This window comes from Galleria mellonella, unplaced genomic scaffold (genome assembly GCF_026898425.1).
Source record: "Galleria mellonella isolate WM207_F2 unplaced genomic scaffold, CSIRO_AGI_GalMel_v1 utg266, whole genome shotgun sequence".
NCBI lineage: Eukaryota > Metazoa > Arthropoda > Insecta > Lepidoptera > Pyralidae > Galleria > Galleria mellonella.
The window spans coordinates 1244477-1261689 of NW_026442061.1; the positions used below are offsets into that span (position 1 = coordinate 1244477).

The 17213-nt window shown below is 32.4% G+C and overlaps 3 protein-coding genes across 3 annotated transcripts in view; 1 reads left to right on the top strand and 2 right to left on the bottom strand.

Moving 5' to 3' along the window:
* Nucleotides 1-670: 670 nt before the first annotated feature.
* On the bottom strand, nucleotides 671-8074 carry LOC113519999 (uncharacterized). The gene is made up of 6 exons (XM_052895210.1): nucleotides 7793-8074; nucleotides 5400-5895; nucleotides 4579-5176; nucleotides 3065-3327; nucleotides 2049-2238; nucleotides 671-1614 (listed from the first exon to the last, which is right to left on the bottom strand). The coding sequence occupies exons 1-6, from the start codon at nucleotides 7838-7840 to the stop codon at nucleotides 810-812; spliced, it is 2400 nt and encodes a 799-aa protein (XP_052751170.1). The 5' UTR covers nucleotides 7841-8074; the 3' UTR covers nucleotides 671-809.
* Nucleotides 8075-9912: 1838 nt separating this feature from the next.
* Nucleotides 9913-15321, bottom strand: LOC113515728 (F-actin-capping protein subunit beta). Its single transcript, XM_026900004.3, has 6 exons — nucleotides 15162-15321; nucleotides 14669-15053; nucleotides 13916-14115; nucleotides 12608-12719; nucleotides 11224-11378; nucleotides 9913-10950 (listed from the first exon to the last, which is right to left on the bottom strand). The coding sequence occupies exons 1-5, from the start codon at nucleotides 15162-15164 to the stop codon at nucleotides 11251-11253; spliced, it is 828 nt and encodes a 275-aa protein (XP_026755805.1). The 5' UTR covers nucleotides 15165-15321; the 3' UTR covers nucleotides 9913-10950; nucleotides 11224-11250.
* A 362-nt stretch (nucleotides 15322-15683) lies between these two features.
* Nucleotides 15684-17213, top strand: part of LOC113515985 (atypical protein kinase C) — a 297975-nt gene continuing 296445 nt past the window's right edge. Inside the window, exons 1-2 of the mRNA XM_052895214.1 lie at nucleotides 15684-15837; nucleotides 16663-16856. Of these exons, the coding sequence (XP_052751174.1) occupies nucleotides 16695-16856 (162 nt within the window). The 5' untranslated portion in view covers nucleotides 15684-15837; nucleotides 16663-16694. The remainder of the gene's footprint in view (nucleotides 15838-16662; nucleotides 16857-17213) is intronic.

Genomic DNA, 17213 nt, shown 5'->3' on the forward strand with positions numbered 1-17213 from the left:
ACTGATTTTCGAAAATTCTGTCTACTCGTGCGAAGCAGAGTCAGATCATTAGTATTTAATATGGTAAAAACCCCACAAGACGATTTATAAGACACACAGAACAGATTTAAAAACTATACATATTCCAAAAAACACCGGTGTCAACAAAACCAGCATTAAAACTCGCAACACACTTTCTATGCAGGGACCATACAGCAATAATAATAGGTATTATTGTCCAAGGACCACTTAAACCACTTGTAAAAAGATTCTGTAAAAATAATTAACATCAAACTACAACAGAATGAGACGCCATAATCTGTCGACATGTTCTCATAAGTACGGTAACGAAACCCTATCTATCGATAAATTCTCTCGGATATAGAATGAGACAACAGCGTTTTTTTCAAGCATGCAGCATTAGAAACCCAAATACTCTTGTTAATTTCTTATTAGCCATACATTATAGTTGGTTAGCTTTTGCCCAAATCGCATTTAATTTGGTGTAGTAGATTTTGCGTAATACGGGGACAAACAAACAGACAAAAATTCTAAAAATGATCGTTTTGGCTACTATTATTATACTACTTATTATTGTCCCTTGTATTATTTTTCTTACACATCTATTTACAGACACCATTTAATTACTATATTAAATTTTGGACTTTCATGCTAATTAATACAAAATAAGTAAATTTAACAGTCTTTAATAAATTTAAAACAACTAAAATAAAGGCCTCAACTAAAGGAGCAATATGTTCCAAGTATAAAACGTCTATGCAACATATATATATATATATATACATATCTAAAAGATAATCACTCCAAGATCACCAATGTTCACTCAAATCGTCATCATCAGAACTATCCGATGAAATTTCTATAATTAAAAATGGATCTTCTATATCCACTATAGTGGTTGTGAAGGAGTTACCTAAACTTTCTAACGCCTTCATTATGTCTTCAGTTGCATCACTTGCAACTTCTTTCTTAACACTTCTAGATAGGCTATCACAATTCTCATGATATGCTGACTCGTAATCATTTTTATGCTTGTCTGTGGAAGTTATTTCACTAGTAGTTGTATAACTAATCTCCGTCGATGTCTTTTGAGGGTTTTCTAGAGATTTAACATCCATATTTGCAATAAATTCAGAACTATTTCTATTATTTACATCAATTTCATTAAAAGTTTCAGTAAAATTGTATAATTTATTATCTACTCCTGCTAGAATATCACATGCATTATGTTCAATTTCATTTTTATTCTTTATTGATTCTGTGTTTTCAGATCTCGTATTTATTTGACTTAAATTGTTTTCCACAAATGTTTTTGGATTCAAAGATTCATTTGATTTTATTGAATTGTTTATTTCACTGATGCTTAGTGATGTATCAACAGGCGTGTTGTTTGGATATGATACGTTTTCTTTATTGTTTTCTATATGGGTAGATTCGTTTTCAAAATTTTCTTCTACTATTGTATTATGTTGGTGGATGCTATCAAGTAATTCAGATCTTTCTTCAACATCATTTGTACATACAACATCGGAGTTATCGCTGTCGCTATCGTCTGCCGCCTCTCGAGTGAACGTCGGTAGTAATATACCTGAGCATTTTTCTAACTTAACAAATCTGAAACATTTCAAGTATTATTTTTAATAAACAAACACAAGTATCACATTTATATACTAAATATATATAAAAGTAGTAACCGTCGGGTATAGACATGAGCAGTATCATGGACATACCAGAGTATAGTTTTACCATTCCTGAAGAGTCAGGTGTTATTCCTCTATACCCTGTAAATTCACTGCTATATCCCACTCTTCAAACTAAAACACAGCCATGCAAACAACTGCTTCACGGTAGAAACATGAATAGTGTCCAAGCAAACAACCTTTGTACAAAGTCTCTCTCTGGTAGGTATTGTATTATACTAAGTAGTAAGTGTATTAGGTGTGTATTGTACTTCACAGTTACCCTACAACATGTCTGTGGTTGCGGATTCGAGCTTATGACACGGTGCCATATGCACCGTGCCCAACGGTATTTATTATTATAATTACCTATCCAAGATATCTGACTCTTTCTTTAAAGCTTGTCGCCTATTCTCCTCCAAACGTGCCAAAAGCTGTGGATCCTCATCGGCCGGGTCGTCTTCGAGCTTGCATTTTACCCGACTCGTCATGTCACGCCACTCTCTCTTTTGCCGATTCTGCTGTATCGCAAGACCGCAACGTGTGAATAATATCCTTGCTGAAAAAGAGAAAACGAAAAAGAAAATATTAACTTGGCTCTACAAAAAGAATGTATTAAAATGTCTTCAAGTTCAGCAACACGCATGTGATACCCCTTGTGTTGCAGGTGTCCATAGACTAGTGACCGTTTATGATGGTAAATGATTACTATAGCCTACTGTAGTAGATGGTGACCATTGTGCTATAAAAAATGTCTGACCCGGCAAACAAACAAAAAATACAACTGAATTGAGAAACTTTTTCTTCCAAAATTAGTTAAAAATTAGAAAATATCGCTTGCAGAGTTGTTCACACCATCATATCAGCCCTTAACTGTCTACTGCTGAACATAAGCCTCAACCTTGGAGTTATGCCAGTAGTTGCCACGTTTGGCGGACGGATTGGCAATCGCAGTTAATCTTTGGAGATATTTTAAGTGGGACGCTGCTGCACATCCCTGGCCGAGTTGTTCTTATTTTGAATTAATTTAAAATTCTTTATATAACATGAACGAAACTCTGCTTTACACAAGTAAATGTAAGGTTTAAGTTGCATCGAATTCATAAATAACTCATTTACCTAATATTAAATTACTTCGTTGTCTATAATGTATACAGATAATGGGCAGAGTTCCAGTAAAGGATAAAATATTCCAATAATTTATCTGCCTATTTATAAATAAATTGTTTATTGTTTATTGCCCATTCTTTCGTGCCATAATCTACAAGCCTAACGGACTGCGAGGCAAAAAACTAACTTTTATTATATTTAAAAATATTCCAAATTTTATCTTACTGCAAAAGTGAAATCTTGAAAGGGAGAGCAGATAAAACTAATCCACAAACCTTCATTTAGAATCTGTTTTTCACCCCACCCCCAATTTTCTTTCTTGTTGGCTTCATACACGCAATGGACAACATCGTGAAAGTCCGGAAAGTGTGGGTTTCCATCGCACCCGATATTATCATTTATGAGCTTTTCTAAATTCTTCACGGCTAACTGGGGTCGGTCGGTAACTACTTGGAGTCGTATTTCGCGTCGTTTCACAGCTTCATCCCCCGTCAATGAACACAACTCGCTGTACAATTTGACTATCATAGCTTTCAACCTGGTAAAGGAAGTGTTTTTTTTTAAATAGCACATAACATGTCCCACCTGATGGAAAGTGGTAACCATATAAACATGTACAATACCATGGGCATCACCGAACACTGTGTTGGCCATGGAACTCCTCATGCATTACCATTCCTGAGAACTATGATATTGTAACCCCCTAACAGATGGAGTGACGACCTGAAATGCACTGCAGGGTGTCAGTGGGTGCAGGTGGCTTAGCACCGTTCTTTATGGCAGTCTATGGGGGAGGCTTATGTCCAACAGTGGACAGCTAATGGCTGAAATGATGATGATGATATTATGCATCAGATTAAAATTTCAGTGTGGTCCCGGAATAGAATGTGCTACCCATTTCATCCCTGTGGGTGGCAATTATGGGCAAAACCCCCTCTATGAGGGGGGAAAGGGACTGTTAGTAATGGAGACTGAGAATCCTATTGCTAGCAATATACCCAACCAGGTAGACCTCCTCGTGGTTCCCCCTGAATGGCTAATGGCTGAAATGATGATGATGATATTATGCATCAGATTAAAATTTCAGTGTGATCCCGGCATAGAATGTGCTACCCTTTTTATTTCTGTGAATGGCAATTATTGGCAAACCCCCCCCCCTATGAAGGAGGTCTATGTTCACTAGTAGAAAGTTAATGGCTGATATGACGATGATCAAATAAAATTATTAAATTATATAGATAAAGGTACAGAGAAATGGCGCCACAGAATTGACCCTAATATCTTCTGTTTAAATTTTCATTTATAAATGTTTTATTGAAACAAACCATAGTTGTTATAATGGCTAAGATGTTTATCATCATCATCTTAGCCATTATCTATCTAAAGTCTTTATTCCATTATTCGATTGCTTGGGTACCTCTGTCCCATTCGTGTTTCAACCGTAAAGCAGTTGTATTTGCATGGCTGTGTTTCAGTTTGAAGGGTGGGATATGTCGTTAATTTACTGGGTACGGAGGAATAACACCCGAGTCCTCAGGAATGGCAACGCAAGGGGGGTATCATGGGTGAAACAGTATACTATGTTATGTCCATGGTACTACTCATGTCTATAGGCGACGGTTACCACTTTCCATCAGGTGGGCCGTCAGCTTGTTTGCCATTCTAAGTTGTATAAAAAAAAATTGCTTACCTACTGTATATTGGTATTGTAACAATAAAAATTATCTGTGACTCAACCAATTAAACAATTGTTATTTTCTATATAACAACTATATCTAGATATACTTACTGATCACACTGTATATAAGGTGAGAATATAGTATTATCTTCTACTTCCAATTGTTCTAATTTTTCAATATCATTTTTTAAAACTTTTATTCTCTCCTCAATTTCTTTTATTCGTTTCATATTTTGATCTATTGGCTCTACATCACATTGCACATCTTTATGGGCTACTAATAAACTATTGTTATCAATATGAGTACCATATAAAGCTAAATCACAAGTTTCTTTACTAATATCTCTTGTTGCATATGTTAAATTCTGAGCATCATTTGGCACTACATCATTATTCTTAACATTGGTATTCAAAGTAACCTCTTTTGAGTAAACAGATGTACCATTAACATAACTAGATTGTATTTCACTTATATTGTTGTTAAAATTATTATTTTTTCTGATAATGTCTCCATTATCTATTACTCTACCATCATCAACTTCTTCATCCATCAAATCAACATCAATTTGATTTATATTTAAGTTCATGGCTGGAACCTCTATTTCAATATAGTTACTTTTGTCAATGTTGTCAAGTTTTCGTTTTTTTGACTTGTTTTGAGAATTCTTATGTTTTATTCGTTTCTTTTTCTTGCTTGAATCTAAATTATCTAAAAATATAATGTTGGATTATTAATCTGTTGTTCAAATGTTTATAAAAATTAACTGCTTCCTTAAAATTATTTATTTTTGAACTAGTATTTATAACAATTATGTTTCAAAGAAACGGCCTCATTACAGATTATTAATCCATATTTATAATAAAACTGTAAGGAGACCGTTTCTTGTTTTTGCCAAATTTGTTACTTTAAGTATATAATATCATTAAATTACCTTCTAAATCATTTGATAATGTAATTAACTCTACTTTTTTTCTAGTTTTGTGACATTTCATAATTTCACACAAATCCTTAACATGAGAGAATTTATGATCAGGATCTGTTTCTAATAGATCTATCTTTCTATCCAACAACCTATTAAATTCGGGTGATTTTTTGTATTTCTCATCTGTTTCCTTATATCTTCTTAACAGTATTTTATTTATTACCCTTAGCATACCATGTGTATCCTCTAAATCCAGACATTTTTCAATGAACTCTGCCAGTTTTTTATTTTCATAAAATATACTATCAAATGTAGTAAGAATTTCATTAGTATCACATTTTTCTGTTTCAACATCTATGATTTCAATATCATCATCCACAAATCCTCTAACATTTTGTTTATTTTCCGATACATAAATAACATCATCTGTTACCTTGTCTTCATCTATTATTATTGTTTCAACCACTTTATCTCTTACGTCAGATACTGAGGTAGTTTCAACAACCTGTAAATAAAAACATACATGGCAGTTAATAGTAGTAATTTTTTTTTTTTGTAAGAAAATAATAAAAATTTGATAATTTGACTACATAGAGCTAACTATTAATTAAAGTTTATTTGTTACTAGAGAGCAATACACTCTTAGATAGCATAAATTACACATTCAATATTGAGAAAAAAAATTAAAATAATATTCATTTGCACAATAAACAGTTTTGTAAAGTTTTATACATAAGCTACACCTATTTCTTCCATAATATAGGGGGCAAACGAGCTTGCAGTTTGGCTGATAGTAATTAACTACCACTGGCTACAAGCACTCACAACACTGGAAGAAGAGGGGAAAGGGATTGTTAGTAATGGAGATCAAATAGCCCCATTACTAGCAATATACCATATCAGGTCGACCTTCACATGGTTCCCCTGAAAACCAACCATCAAATTAATTCATCACGATGGACTAACTGACCCATTAATCATCTATCACTGGTGCCCCACCATTGTATACCGATAGGGCAGATGGGGTTACCATACCATTATCACCCATTAAAAAACACTGGAAGAAAAAAAGGTTTGCAGCTAGCTTTTTAAAATGAAATAGGTTCCTTTCTTGAAGGTTACAATTACATATGCTTTCGCTATTATGAAGCAGTTAATAATCAGTTCTTAGCATATGTAAAGCTTTAGCTTTCAAAGAAACTCCTCTAAGGGAAAAGAACATAATTAGAGATAAGAAATAGCAGACTGATAAATTTCTGTAAATTATTAACATTATAATAATAAGTACCTAGCTGTTACTGCAATGTGTATTTATTTTTCTTTTTATATCTCTATTATTAATTTAAAATATTTTGCATACCAGCCTGTGGTGCAACATGCTTGTATTTCATTATTATTATATTATATTTTAGTAAGAAGTAGGAATTATTAATAATGGGGACTAGTATCAATAGCTAGCAATTTTTTTTTTGATGGGTGAAAATGGTATGGTAACTCCGCCTGCGCTAATGGGATAGGCTAACGGAACACCAGTAAAAGGTGATCGATGAGAATGAAAGCAGGCCAGTTAGCCCATCATGATGAATTCATGAGGAATTAACCATGATAGTTTCCAGGGGAAACAACAAGGAGGTCGACCTGGTTGGGTATATTGCTAGCAATGGGATTTTTAGTCTCTATTACTAACAATCCCTTTCCCCCCAATAGCTAGCAATAAGATAAACCTCTAGATAATCTTCCCTAAAAACCCTAATGGTTAATCTTGATAAATTTGTCACAATGGACTGTCTTCCCTTAGGAGGAAAACGACTGTTGGTAATAAGGACTAACAGTCACATTGCTATCAATACATGAGTCAAGTCGACCTCCACATGGTGCCCCTTGGAAACCATTGTGCTAAATTTCAGGCATATTCATCACAATGGCCTAACTTGCCTGGCTTTTCACACTCACCTTTCATCCCTCACGGGTGTCTCTCAAGATGAGATTATCATTCCTTTATCATTCATTAAAAAAATTCTTCACTTTATCCCTACCAAATGGCAAACAAGCTGATGGCCTACCTGATAAAAAGTGGTAACTGTCGCCTATAGACATGAGCAATATCATGGACATAACAGAGTATACTGTTCCGCCCATGATACCACCCATGTGTTGCCAGCCATTCCTGAGAACTCCGCCGCTGTTATTCCTCTGTACCCTGTAAATTCACTACCGTATCCCACCCCTCAAACCGAAACATGTAAACAACTGCTTCGCAGTAAAAACACGAATGGGACAGAGGTATTCAAGTAAACGACTTTTGTACACAGTATCCCTCTGGTTACATACTCATTTCATTTTCATCCCATTAAAAAAAAATAAAAGATTAAAAAATTTTCCAAAAAAATCTAAATAGATACCTCAACGCTGCCTGGATCATCATTAATTATTACAATATCTGCACTCATTGTTGCAAAAATATTTTTAAACCATAGACGACTTTATAATATAAATGTAAAATAAAGTAATTAATGGACATTTTTTATTACAATAGAAAACTATAGTTTAATAAATTTCATTTCAAATAAAAATACGATGCAACACCAATGAGTGTATATTAAAAACAAGGAATGCATATTTCTTTGTGGGCCATGGCGAGCCACAATATAGTAGATCATTTGTTTAATCACTGTGTTCATTTGAGAAATTGGACATTGACATTTGACAGTCCTAGCAGCTGTAAATATGTCAAATATAATCTGTTTACATTTTGTTTAATGTTCAGTATAGGTTGTAATCAAAATTAATATGTAAAAAGTAAACGATAACTAATGAGTTTGTTATTTTATATTTTTTTTTTTATAGATGATAATGGAATAGTAACCTCGCCTGCGCTATCGGTATACGTTGACTGGATACCAGTGATAGATGATAGGTGAGGATGAAAGCAGCTCTTTTAGCATCGTGACAAATTCAATAAGAATTAACCACGATGGTTTTCCCATTACTAACAATCCCTTTCCCCCCCTTCTTCCAGTGTTGTGGGTGCTTGTCTTTTACCGTCTATTTCATTAAAAGTGCCCAGAAAAACTTCATTCCCTTATTCCACCTTCCCGTTTCCGGTGTCGCATAACGAGAATGGACCAACAACTACATCTGTACACGATAGTCCGCTATATGGAATATATAGAAAAAGGAATTGTTAGTAATGGGGTCTACCAGCCCCATTGCTAACAATCAGGTCGACTTTCATGCAGTTCCCCCTGAAAAGTATTGTTATTAATTCTTGTGGAATTCGATACGACGGACAAACTGACCTGTTTTTATCCTCACCTGTCATCCACTCACATCCTGCTAGCGTACAGATAGCACAGAAGGGTTACTGTTTCATTATTACTCATTAAAAGTAAGTTTGCCAACTTTTACGTGAACCGTACCGTAAAAATGTAGAATGACCTTTCCTGTGCCATCTTTCCTTCACCTATAATACCTCGGATCCTTCAAACATAACATAAAAAACAATTAATGTGCCGGCAGTGTGCGGTCTAGTATTGTATTATATTATCTGTGGTCAACCATATAGAGTAAATAATTCTTTTTTCGGTTAATAGTATTCATGGACCATATAGTTTCTGTGTTCGCTCATAATGCTTTGATCAGACATGTCGTGATTTAATAAAAAAATGCTTTCACGTACTTGTGTATTTCTGATAGTATCTATTATTATACAGGTTGGAAGGGACAGGTTGACGAAAACGAAAACAACTAATTCAGATGAATAATTTGAATAAGTTGGCAGCTAGTTTTACCACCGGCAATACACTACAGCCATATAAGTAACGATTCTTAATTATATAGCTGTAGTGCAATATATTTGAAATTATATGATCCGCACGACACTTGATACTTACAACGCGTGATTAATAGAGCTTCTTCGTAGATAGTTTTGTCTTGTGACGTTTACTTTATACGGCTGATTCCGCGCGTTGCGATAGGATTTTAATAAGTGTTACATTATTTTTTTTTTTTGGGTGTTTTATAGTATTTTTATAGAATTTCCATTGGTTTTCAGTTTAAAATAATGGTCTGAATTCACTGTTTCAGTTTTTGCCAATCTGTCCCTTGCACCTGTATATTTAAAAAACGAGAACTACATCTTTTATCTAGATATACTTACGAGCTGAATAAAAACAGTGAATACTCTGGAAAACGTGCTGATTGGTTTTGCCTACTTGTATTCATAGTTAGTAAAATTCAAAATACTTATATTTTTTAAAAAGCATTAATCTCGCTTGTCTATTTAATACACTTATTCAAGTTATTAACATAATCTGTTGAATATCCTTTACATATTATCATGTTGACTTAAACTAAATTAAAGAACTAAAATGGGGAAAGTAATTTTAAGTATTATTTATTCTATTATAAATGCGAACAATCGGCGCATTTATTGCCTTATACCACGTATACTTAAAAATGTGTAAAATTAAAATTAACTACTCTGGATTTTTGTATTTAGAAATAAAAAAAGAAACGATAGTTACTCAGATAAATATTTATTTAGAGAGGCCAGTTAATAAAAACTGTCGATTGTGAAATACAAGCAACGACTTATATTGGGCTGTTGCTTCAATAATAATTAATCTTACATAATTCCTTAATTTAAAAAATACGCATCTTTAATTTACAATATAAAAAATAAGCAATAAAAATGCAATTCGTAAATAATAAGATGGATGACTTGGGTGAATTGTTTTTACAACGTGATTATTTTACAATATTTTAATAACTCTACACACGTTCACAGAATTCGGGAATCGTTTTCATTACAAGACTAAAATATAGAAATATACTGTTATTCTTCAAAGCACCACAGAGGTTGCATTGATCACTAAATCTAAGGAATAGAATTTTCAATACAATCTCAAATACATCTTCACTTGTCTAATGTCTGTATAAAAAACATACAAAAGTTTTCATGTTTCAAACATTAGGAGATCTGCACAGTCGATAGTTATTAGCTAGAATTGAAGAAAAAACACTATTCGCGTGAACCAAAGATAAGACATGGACTTTTATGTACAATTATATACTTTATACATTGTTGTTTACAGATAATAATTAACATTTTATTCTCTAAAAAGATAAATACACACACACATACATTAATTATTAATGTTCGACTAGATGTTCAGTAGACACATTAAAAATAGTATATTTGAATTTAGAACGCAAAATTACGAGAAATTAAGCCCTACCGATTGCAATAATTCAAAAAGTCGGTTCGAAAATGGCGACCCAACTGTGTAATATATCCACAAAACATGAGACGTATTGGAAAACTCATTCTGTTGGAAATCAGCTAGAAAAATTCTCTCCATCTACACACTCCTCTAAGAAAACTTTTGATATTTTTTTTTATTAGACTATCGACCGTGATCATTAAAAAAATCATTAATTGGTGGCGTAGTTAGTCACACAGCTCATGCTACTATTTGTTAATAAATTTTCTGCAGGCATCGTTGTTATTAAACTCCTTTTTGACGTTTTTCTAATAAACCCAACATCTCCACCTCATCTGGAATAAAATAAATATATATCTATAACTAATATTACAAATGAGCGAGTTTATTTGCATAGCTGCTTCACAGCAAAAAGAGAGAGATGAGAAGTATCTATGCAGAATACTGTTATACAAAATCTTTCTCTAGAAAATTTTATTCTAATTCATTAGTAATGGCCTTAGCGCCTTTCGCCATTAGGGCACAAAAAAAAATTGAATGGTAAGCTAAGGTTCAGACGATGACAAAACTGCGAGGCAAAACTAGTAATATAAAATAAAGTTACATACGAATACTAATAGGTTGCGAGTGGGTGCTCAGTCTGCGCGCGCGACATGGCGGCGCTGCAGCGCTACAGCCAGATCGTGCTGCAGCGCTGCAGTACGCCGGGCGACATCCGCCGGCACCACGGAACGTAAACCGTTAACAATGTCTTTCGTTTTTCCTGGAAAGATGGAAATATTAATAAATATATAAATATTGAAATGAATATATTTTAATATTTTACTTAACTAGGTGCTATTTTGCCGAAATCCATGCAACTGATTATTTGATTAGAATTATTTTATTTAATAATTTGCCTGAAGATGCCTTGTTTAGAGGTGAATCACCTGTCTCAAAATGTGTGTGAACAAAATTGCAGTCGGAGATCGATAGCTAATATGGAAGGTTGTGGAACTTTTGGTAGTAATAGTGGTGGTCAATCTTCAAGTGTTGGCAGTCACACACCTACTATTGGTAGCGAAATTAAAAAAAATAATTCTATTCAAATAACCAGAAATATATAGGTTAAAAAAAAGTCATTAGGCATGGAGAGTAGAGAGCATTGCAGTAGGCAGAAACAATAAAACGCCAAATGCTTCAATTCAAATAGACTGTGTCCACTTCCTTCACATTCATTAAGATTTTACCCATGCTATATAATACATATACAAAGATAGAAATTACATAAAAATGCAAAATTGAATAACCATTTGTCGTTCGTTAGACTATGTTCCTTTAGTGAAAATGTTAAGTTTCACACTGGTAGAACAGTCCTAAAATTTTTTATTTCAGCTTGTATAATAAAAAATTCTTTATGTTTTAACTGTAACACTAACTTAATTGGCGGGTATAAATAGTTAAGAATGCTATTAATTACAGTTACAGTTCCTTACTAGTATTATCAATGTGAAAATGAGTTTGTTTGTATGTTACCTTATAGCACCATAACCAATCACTATTAAATTTGGTATATGCTAAGTATATGGGATGGAGGAGGATATACGTTTTTAAAGCATATATCCTTCTATCCTATAGTAAAAGCTAGTAAATTATAATGTATATGAAATTTATAAACTTTTAATACTGAAATTATTTATTACACATTTTTTTACTGAAACGTGGCAACTTCAGAGTTATTTTAAAAAATAATTTCATAATTTTCAATTCTTTTTCTTATTTAAAAAGTTAAAAATATGCATAATAATACATAAACAAAGCCAACACTATACTAAGATAAATACTTAATGTTTTTATAGAGGAGGAATTGAACTCATATTTATCGAGAGGCTCGAGTATGTAAAATCATCAAGGTCAACAAGGTACACAACTCTTACTTTACATTACTCTTCTCTCATAGATTTCTTCTAAGATCTTTTCAACAATAATATAATTTAAAATGGAATTGCTTACCAAAATAAATGTCATTGAGAGTATTCCTGATCTTGTTTTCCATATCCTCAACCATGCGTCCAATGTTGATGATGTGTGGTGTGACATCACTCACAGAGGAGTCTTGCTCAGCCTGGACATAAAGAAGGATTTATTTTACAAATAAACTTCTAATGTGGCTTGGTTGGCACTTTCTTTATTTTTAGAAGCCAACATTCCCTGGATATAATTTGTCAATAAAGCAGGAGGTGAGCTTGCCACCCCAAACACTGCATTACTGAAATTAATTTGATTTGTTAATAGTATTTTTCAAAATATTTTCAAGACAAGATATATAATGGTAGGAAAGCCAATAGTCCTCTATATACATAACAACCTTAAGGTTGTCTTGAAAAGATTGCTCTCAGCAATAAGACCACCTTACTGTACTTATACAATTGTACCATTGTGTTTGTAAATTGCCTTGCTTATTTCCTATATTGTATAATGCAAATAAAGTATACTCATTCATTCATAACATAACAGGAAAATAACAATAAAAAATAAAATTCACAATAGTTGTTGAAATAAACAATTATCTTTACCAATATTAAGAACATATTGTTTAAAAATGATCTTTATTACCTTTTGTCACTTATCAAAATCAATTAGACATATTATAAGTGGTAAAGTTAAAGTTACTATAATTTTCGAATAATAACTTTTGACTTGAATTAAATAGAAATGTTAGTATTTTAAAATTTACAAATAACACATAATAGTGTAACATATATACAGAATTTAAATGCAATTATCTCACAATTTTACTCTAATATTACTTATGACAGTGTAGGATGACCTCCCACTAGATGGAGTGGCAACCTCAAATATATTGCCTTGTGGTAGCCTATGGGGAAGGCCTATGTTTAGAAGAGGGCAGGTGGTGACTGAGATGATAAAGGTGATTGTTTAAATTAATATAGTATTACAATGCAGCAAAAAAAAATAGTTGCAAAAAAAAACACCACTTATCCATCTATCCCTATACACAAAAACTTATTTAGAATGTGAAAAGACAAAGATGAAGTCATGGGATAGTTTTATCATTAACATTTCTGCCGTTAACTTAGTCCACTGTTGACTGGCATAAATTGACTCTCTGAAATAGGACAGTTTATTACAATAGATTGTTATACCATATTATTATTTTTGTTAATTAGCATGCTGTGTTTCCTTTAAAATGATTGTACACTAAGTATAAATAGACAGTAATTTTAATATTAAATCTTAACAGTGTAACAATTGCTAGGAGACCAAATAAAGATAAAATAAAAATTAAATATAATCTACCTGTCTAGTGAGACTGCCCCCCAAGTTCATAGTTCCACTGCCTTCTTTATTAGTCTGTAACCACAGCATTGCTGTCGATGTCAATTTGTAATGAGCATTGCGTCCTGAGCTTTTTTCAACAACTTCTACTACATGAATAGAATCCCAGCAACCTTTGATCTTCTGGGAGCCATCACCAGCTTTTTTTATCAATATTACACCTGAAAAATAATGGAATTGTATTTACTTTACCTCAGTTACAATAATTATGAAGTTTTAAAATTTGCAATATCAATTCCTTCCAGGAGTTATCACCTGTTCACACATATCACATTACTTATGTTTTAATTTCAAATCTCAAACATAAACAACAGTAATCAGAATCTGTATGCCAAAGTCTTGGTTATCTAATTTATTCAGAGCCAAATTTGGTTTGATTTATTGTCATTATATTTATTATTGTATGCCTTGAACATTATTAGCAAAGACAATGTAAGTTAACAAGTTAGTTGTAGTGGTACTGTTAGTATATGCAAGAAAAAAATATTTATTTATTTATATATTGGCATTACCTAAACAAACAAAGAGGTAAGTGTGTAATTATGACACAATTATCCTTAAAAGCTCAAATATTACTCATTATATCACTTCATATATAAAAATGCATGTTTAAGTTAATCAAACAAATCAGATAAGATCTTCTGATAAAACTAACTATACATTGCTACAATTTTTACAGTGAAAAACAGGTTAATAAGAAACATATAGTCAAACCTGCAAATCCATGATCCATGTCCCACAAATATACAGAGCTTACTCCACCTTCAAAGTACATTTCTCTATATTGATCAAACGCGTAATTTGCTTCTACCTCTAATTTCCTCAGCTTCTCTGAAGGCATTGACCCATCCTCAAGAGGTGGGTCGTAAGTATTTGACCATGGTGACCTATACGAGTCACCATCACGATTGTAGTCACATAAAAGGTAATCTTTTCCCGTATTACGGTCCTGCGCTATTTTTAAAGGCTGGTCCACTGACGACAGAAGGTCTTCACACAGACTTGGTACTAAATCTATTAGATCTGTCAAGTTCTTCTCAATCTGCTGTGGCGGTAGTCTTCGCATCAAGTCAAGAGCACAATCCATTTGCTGTTCAGTCTGAAATATAAGAAGCAAACACTAAAATATACGAAAGACCTACTTATTAGTCATCACAACATTTGATAATAGTTTGTTTTATTGTCGTCGGGTTAAAATATTCCTTACCATGATAGATACTTTGTTTAACACAAAATAAAATTAAAATTGTGATGAAAATATAATTTATATTGTGAAGAGTGAATAAAATATTAGAGAAAACAGTAAATTTATAGCTCTTAAGAGAATTGACAATTTTGACAAACAAGTTTGCGTTTTACAGATGTTTTTGCACCAGATTTAGGGCACTCATAATTTTATTCCATAACAGTAATGTTTTTGTAACAAATACTAATAATATTATTATCCTATATTATTATATATTATTTAATTGGAAAATAAATAAATAATTAAAGATTTTGTAATTATCTGCGTTTAGTTATAACAAGTATTAACAAAAAAAATTACTCGTAACGGAAACAGCTGGATACGTCATTGATTTTGAGTTCTTACATTGGCTAAACTGCTAGACGCCGGTATATACATCTCTTTTATTCCTATGTAATTATTACTTGCAATAGAAGAAGACGGCACAAGAATTAGCATTTTATCCCGTTGCTGTCACCGCTATTTCCTATGAAATGTCAGTTTATCAGCTTATTGTTTTGTCAAACTTTTGTTGATATTACTTTAATACGATTAATAAAGTACAATTTGTTATTTTATACTTTTATCAATGGCAATCTAATCGCATTTTGTTACAAACAACGTGACAGTTTTGTATTTTGAGGATATATCTTTAAAGGTTTGTATTTTAAACTTATTCAAACATTAGAGTGAATCATTAAACGAGAATGGTACTCTTAATAATGTGCGCTAGCGCCTATTATAAACGTCCAAACAGGAAGTGAACTGCAAATTATGACTGTGGCTATTGTTAATTTATCGCTAGTAAGCTTTATATCAGATAATCTCACTTGAAAATAGGTTATGAAGTAGTACTTAACCCAAGATTTGTGAAACCATATGAAGTGCATATCTCTGGTAGTTACTGTCTTAGTAATATATTTATGTGTGAGTTAAGCCATAAAAGTACAAGGGCAACGACAATTATTTATCATTCATACCTTACAAAGATATGTAAACAATGTTTCTTATATGTTCATACATTGTTCTTATATTTTCTTTAAGTGTACTCTTAGTTATAACTGTGTAGTAGTCACACACAATAGATTGTAAAATTTGTTACTACTCTTTATGTTGTCTAATATAAGTTATTATAATGCTGAATTGTCAAAAAAATATGCCAAATTTTGTTCTAAATCAGAAGTGAAACGATTGGTGTTGAGCATTAAAATCGCCCATTACATTGTTCTAGTTGTGAATATATTTGGGTGATCAGGAATATATAAAGTAACAAAACAGATACCATTTATAATTACTGTCTTTTTTTTTGTTCTTCTTCTGATTAGTGCTTGCCGTGGAATTAGAGAAAAAAGCCTTTTGGAAATTGGTAATCATTTTTTTGTAAATTTTTCAAGGGTGTTAAGAAAAAACATAATTTCCAATGATGGTAGTTATAAGCAAATATAATACATTTGTGGTTTACCTGTGAGTTTTTTATTTACAGGATTATTAAACCTTCGATACTGAATAACTGCCATGATGCCTACTCAGCTGGTGAACCAGGATAACCATGCAAATGATGTGCGAGTGAAGACTGTATACAGCGGTGGTGTTATGATAACATACATCAAACATAACATCACCCTCGATGAGTTCACCCAGGAGATGGTGGCTATGTGTCGATTTCCACCAGATCAGGTGAAACATTAAGTTACTATTATTATAATTATGTAAAAGTTTGTGAAGATGTTTATTACTTAATTATATTTGAATGGTGAAATGGATTTGTATGAATTAATCCAATTACAAAACATGGATTTGTTTTCTACTGCTAATTAGAGTCCATTTTTTTGTTATCACAATAAAAATAATTTTAAATCTGAGCAAACAATACACATTTATAAAATTTCATAAACATTGCTTGAGTGCTTTCGGAGATCAGTATAAATAAACATTGTGACACAAGATTTTTATATATTAAGATAAATGGCTGACATTAGTCCTAAGTCTGATCCTCATACTGAGATATTATGTGTTATTAGAAATTAGATAGTA

Coding starts and splice junctions, on each gene's coding strand:
- LOC113519999 (XM_052895210.1), bottom strand. CDS start 7,840: ATGAGTGCAGATATTGTAATAATTAATGATGATCCAGGCAGCGTTGAG. Junction 2,239..3,064: donor AAAACAGATTCTAAATGAAG/GTTTGTGGATTA, acceptor TCTCTTTTTCAG/CAAGGATATTATTCACACGT. Junction 1,615..2,048: donor GAGTCAGATATCTTGGATAG/GTAATTATAATA, acceptor GAAATGTTTCAG/ATTTGTTAAGTTAGAAAAAT.
- LOC113515728 (XM_026900004.3), bottom strand. Junction 14,116..14,668: donor CATGGATCATGGATTTGCAG/GTTTGACTATAT, acceptor ATTATTTTTCAG/GTGTAATATTGATAAAAAAA. Junction 11,379..12,607: donor TCTCAATGACATTTATTTTG/GTAAGCAATTCC, acceptor CCATCTTTCCAG/GAAAAACGAAAGACATTGTT.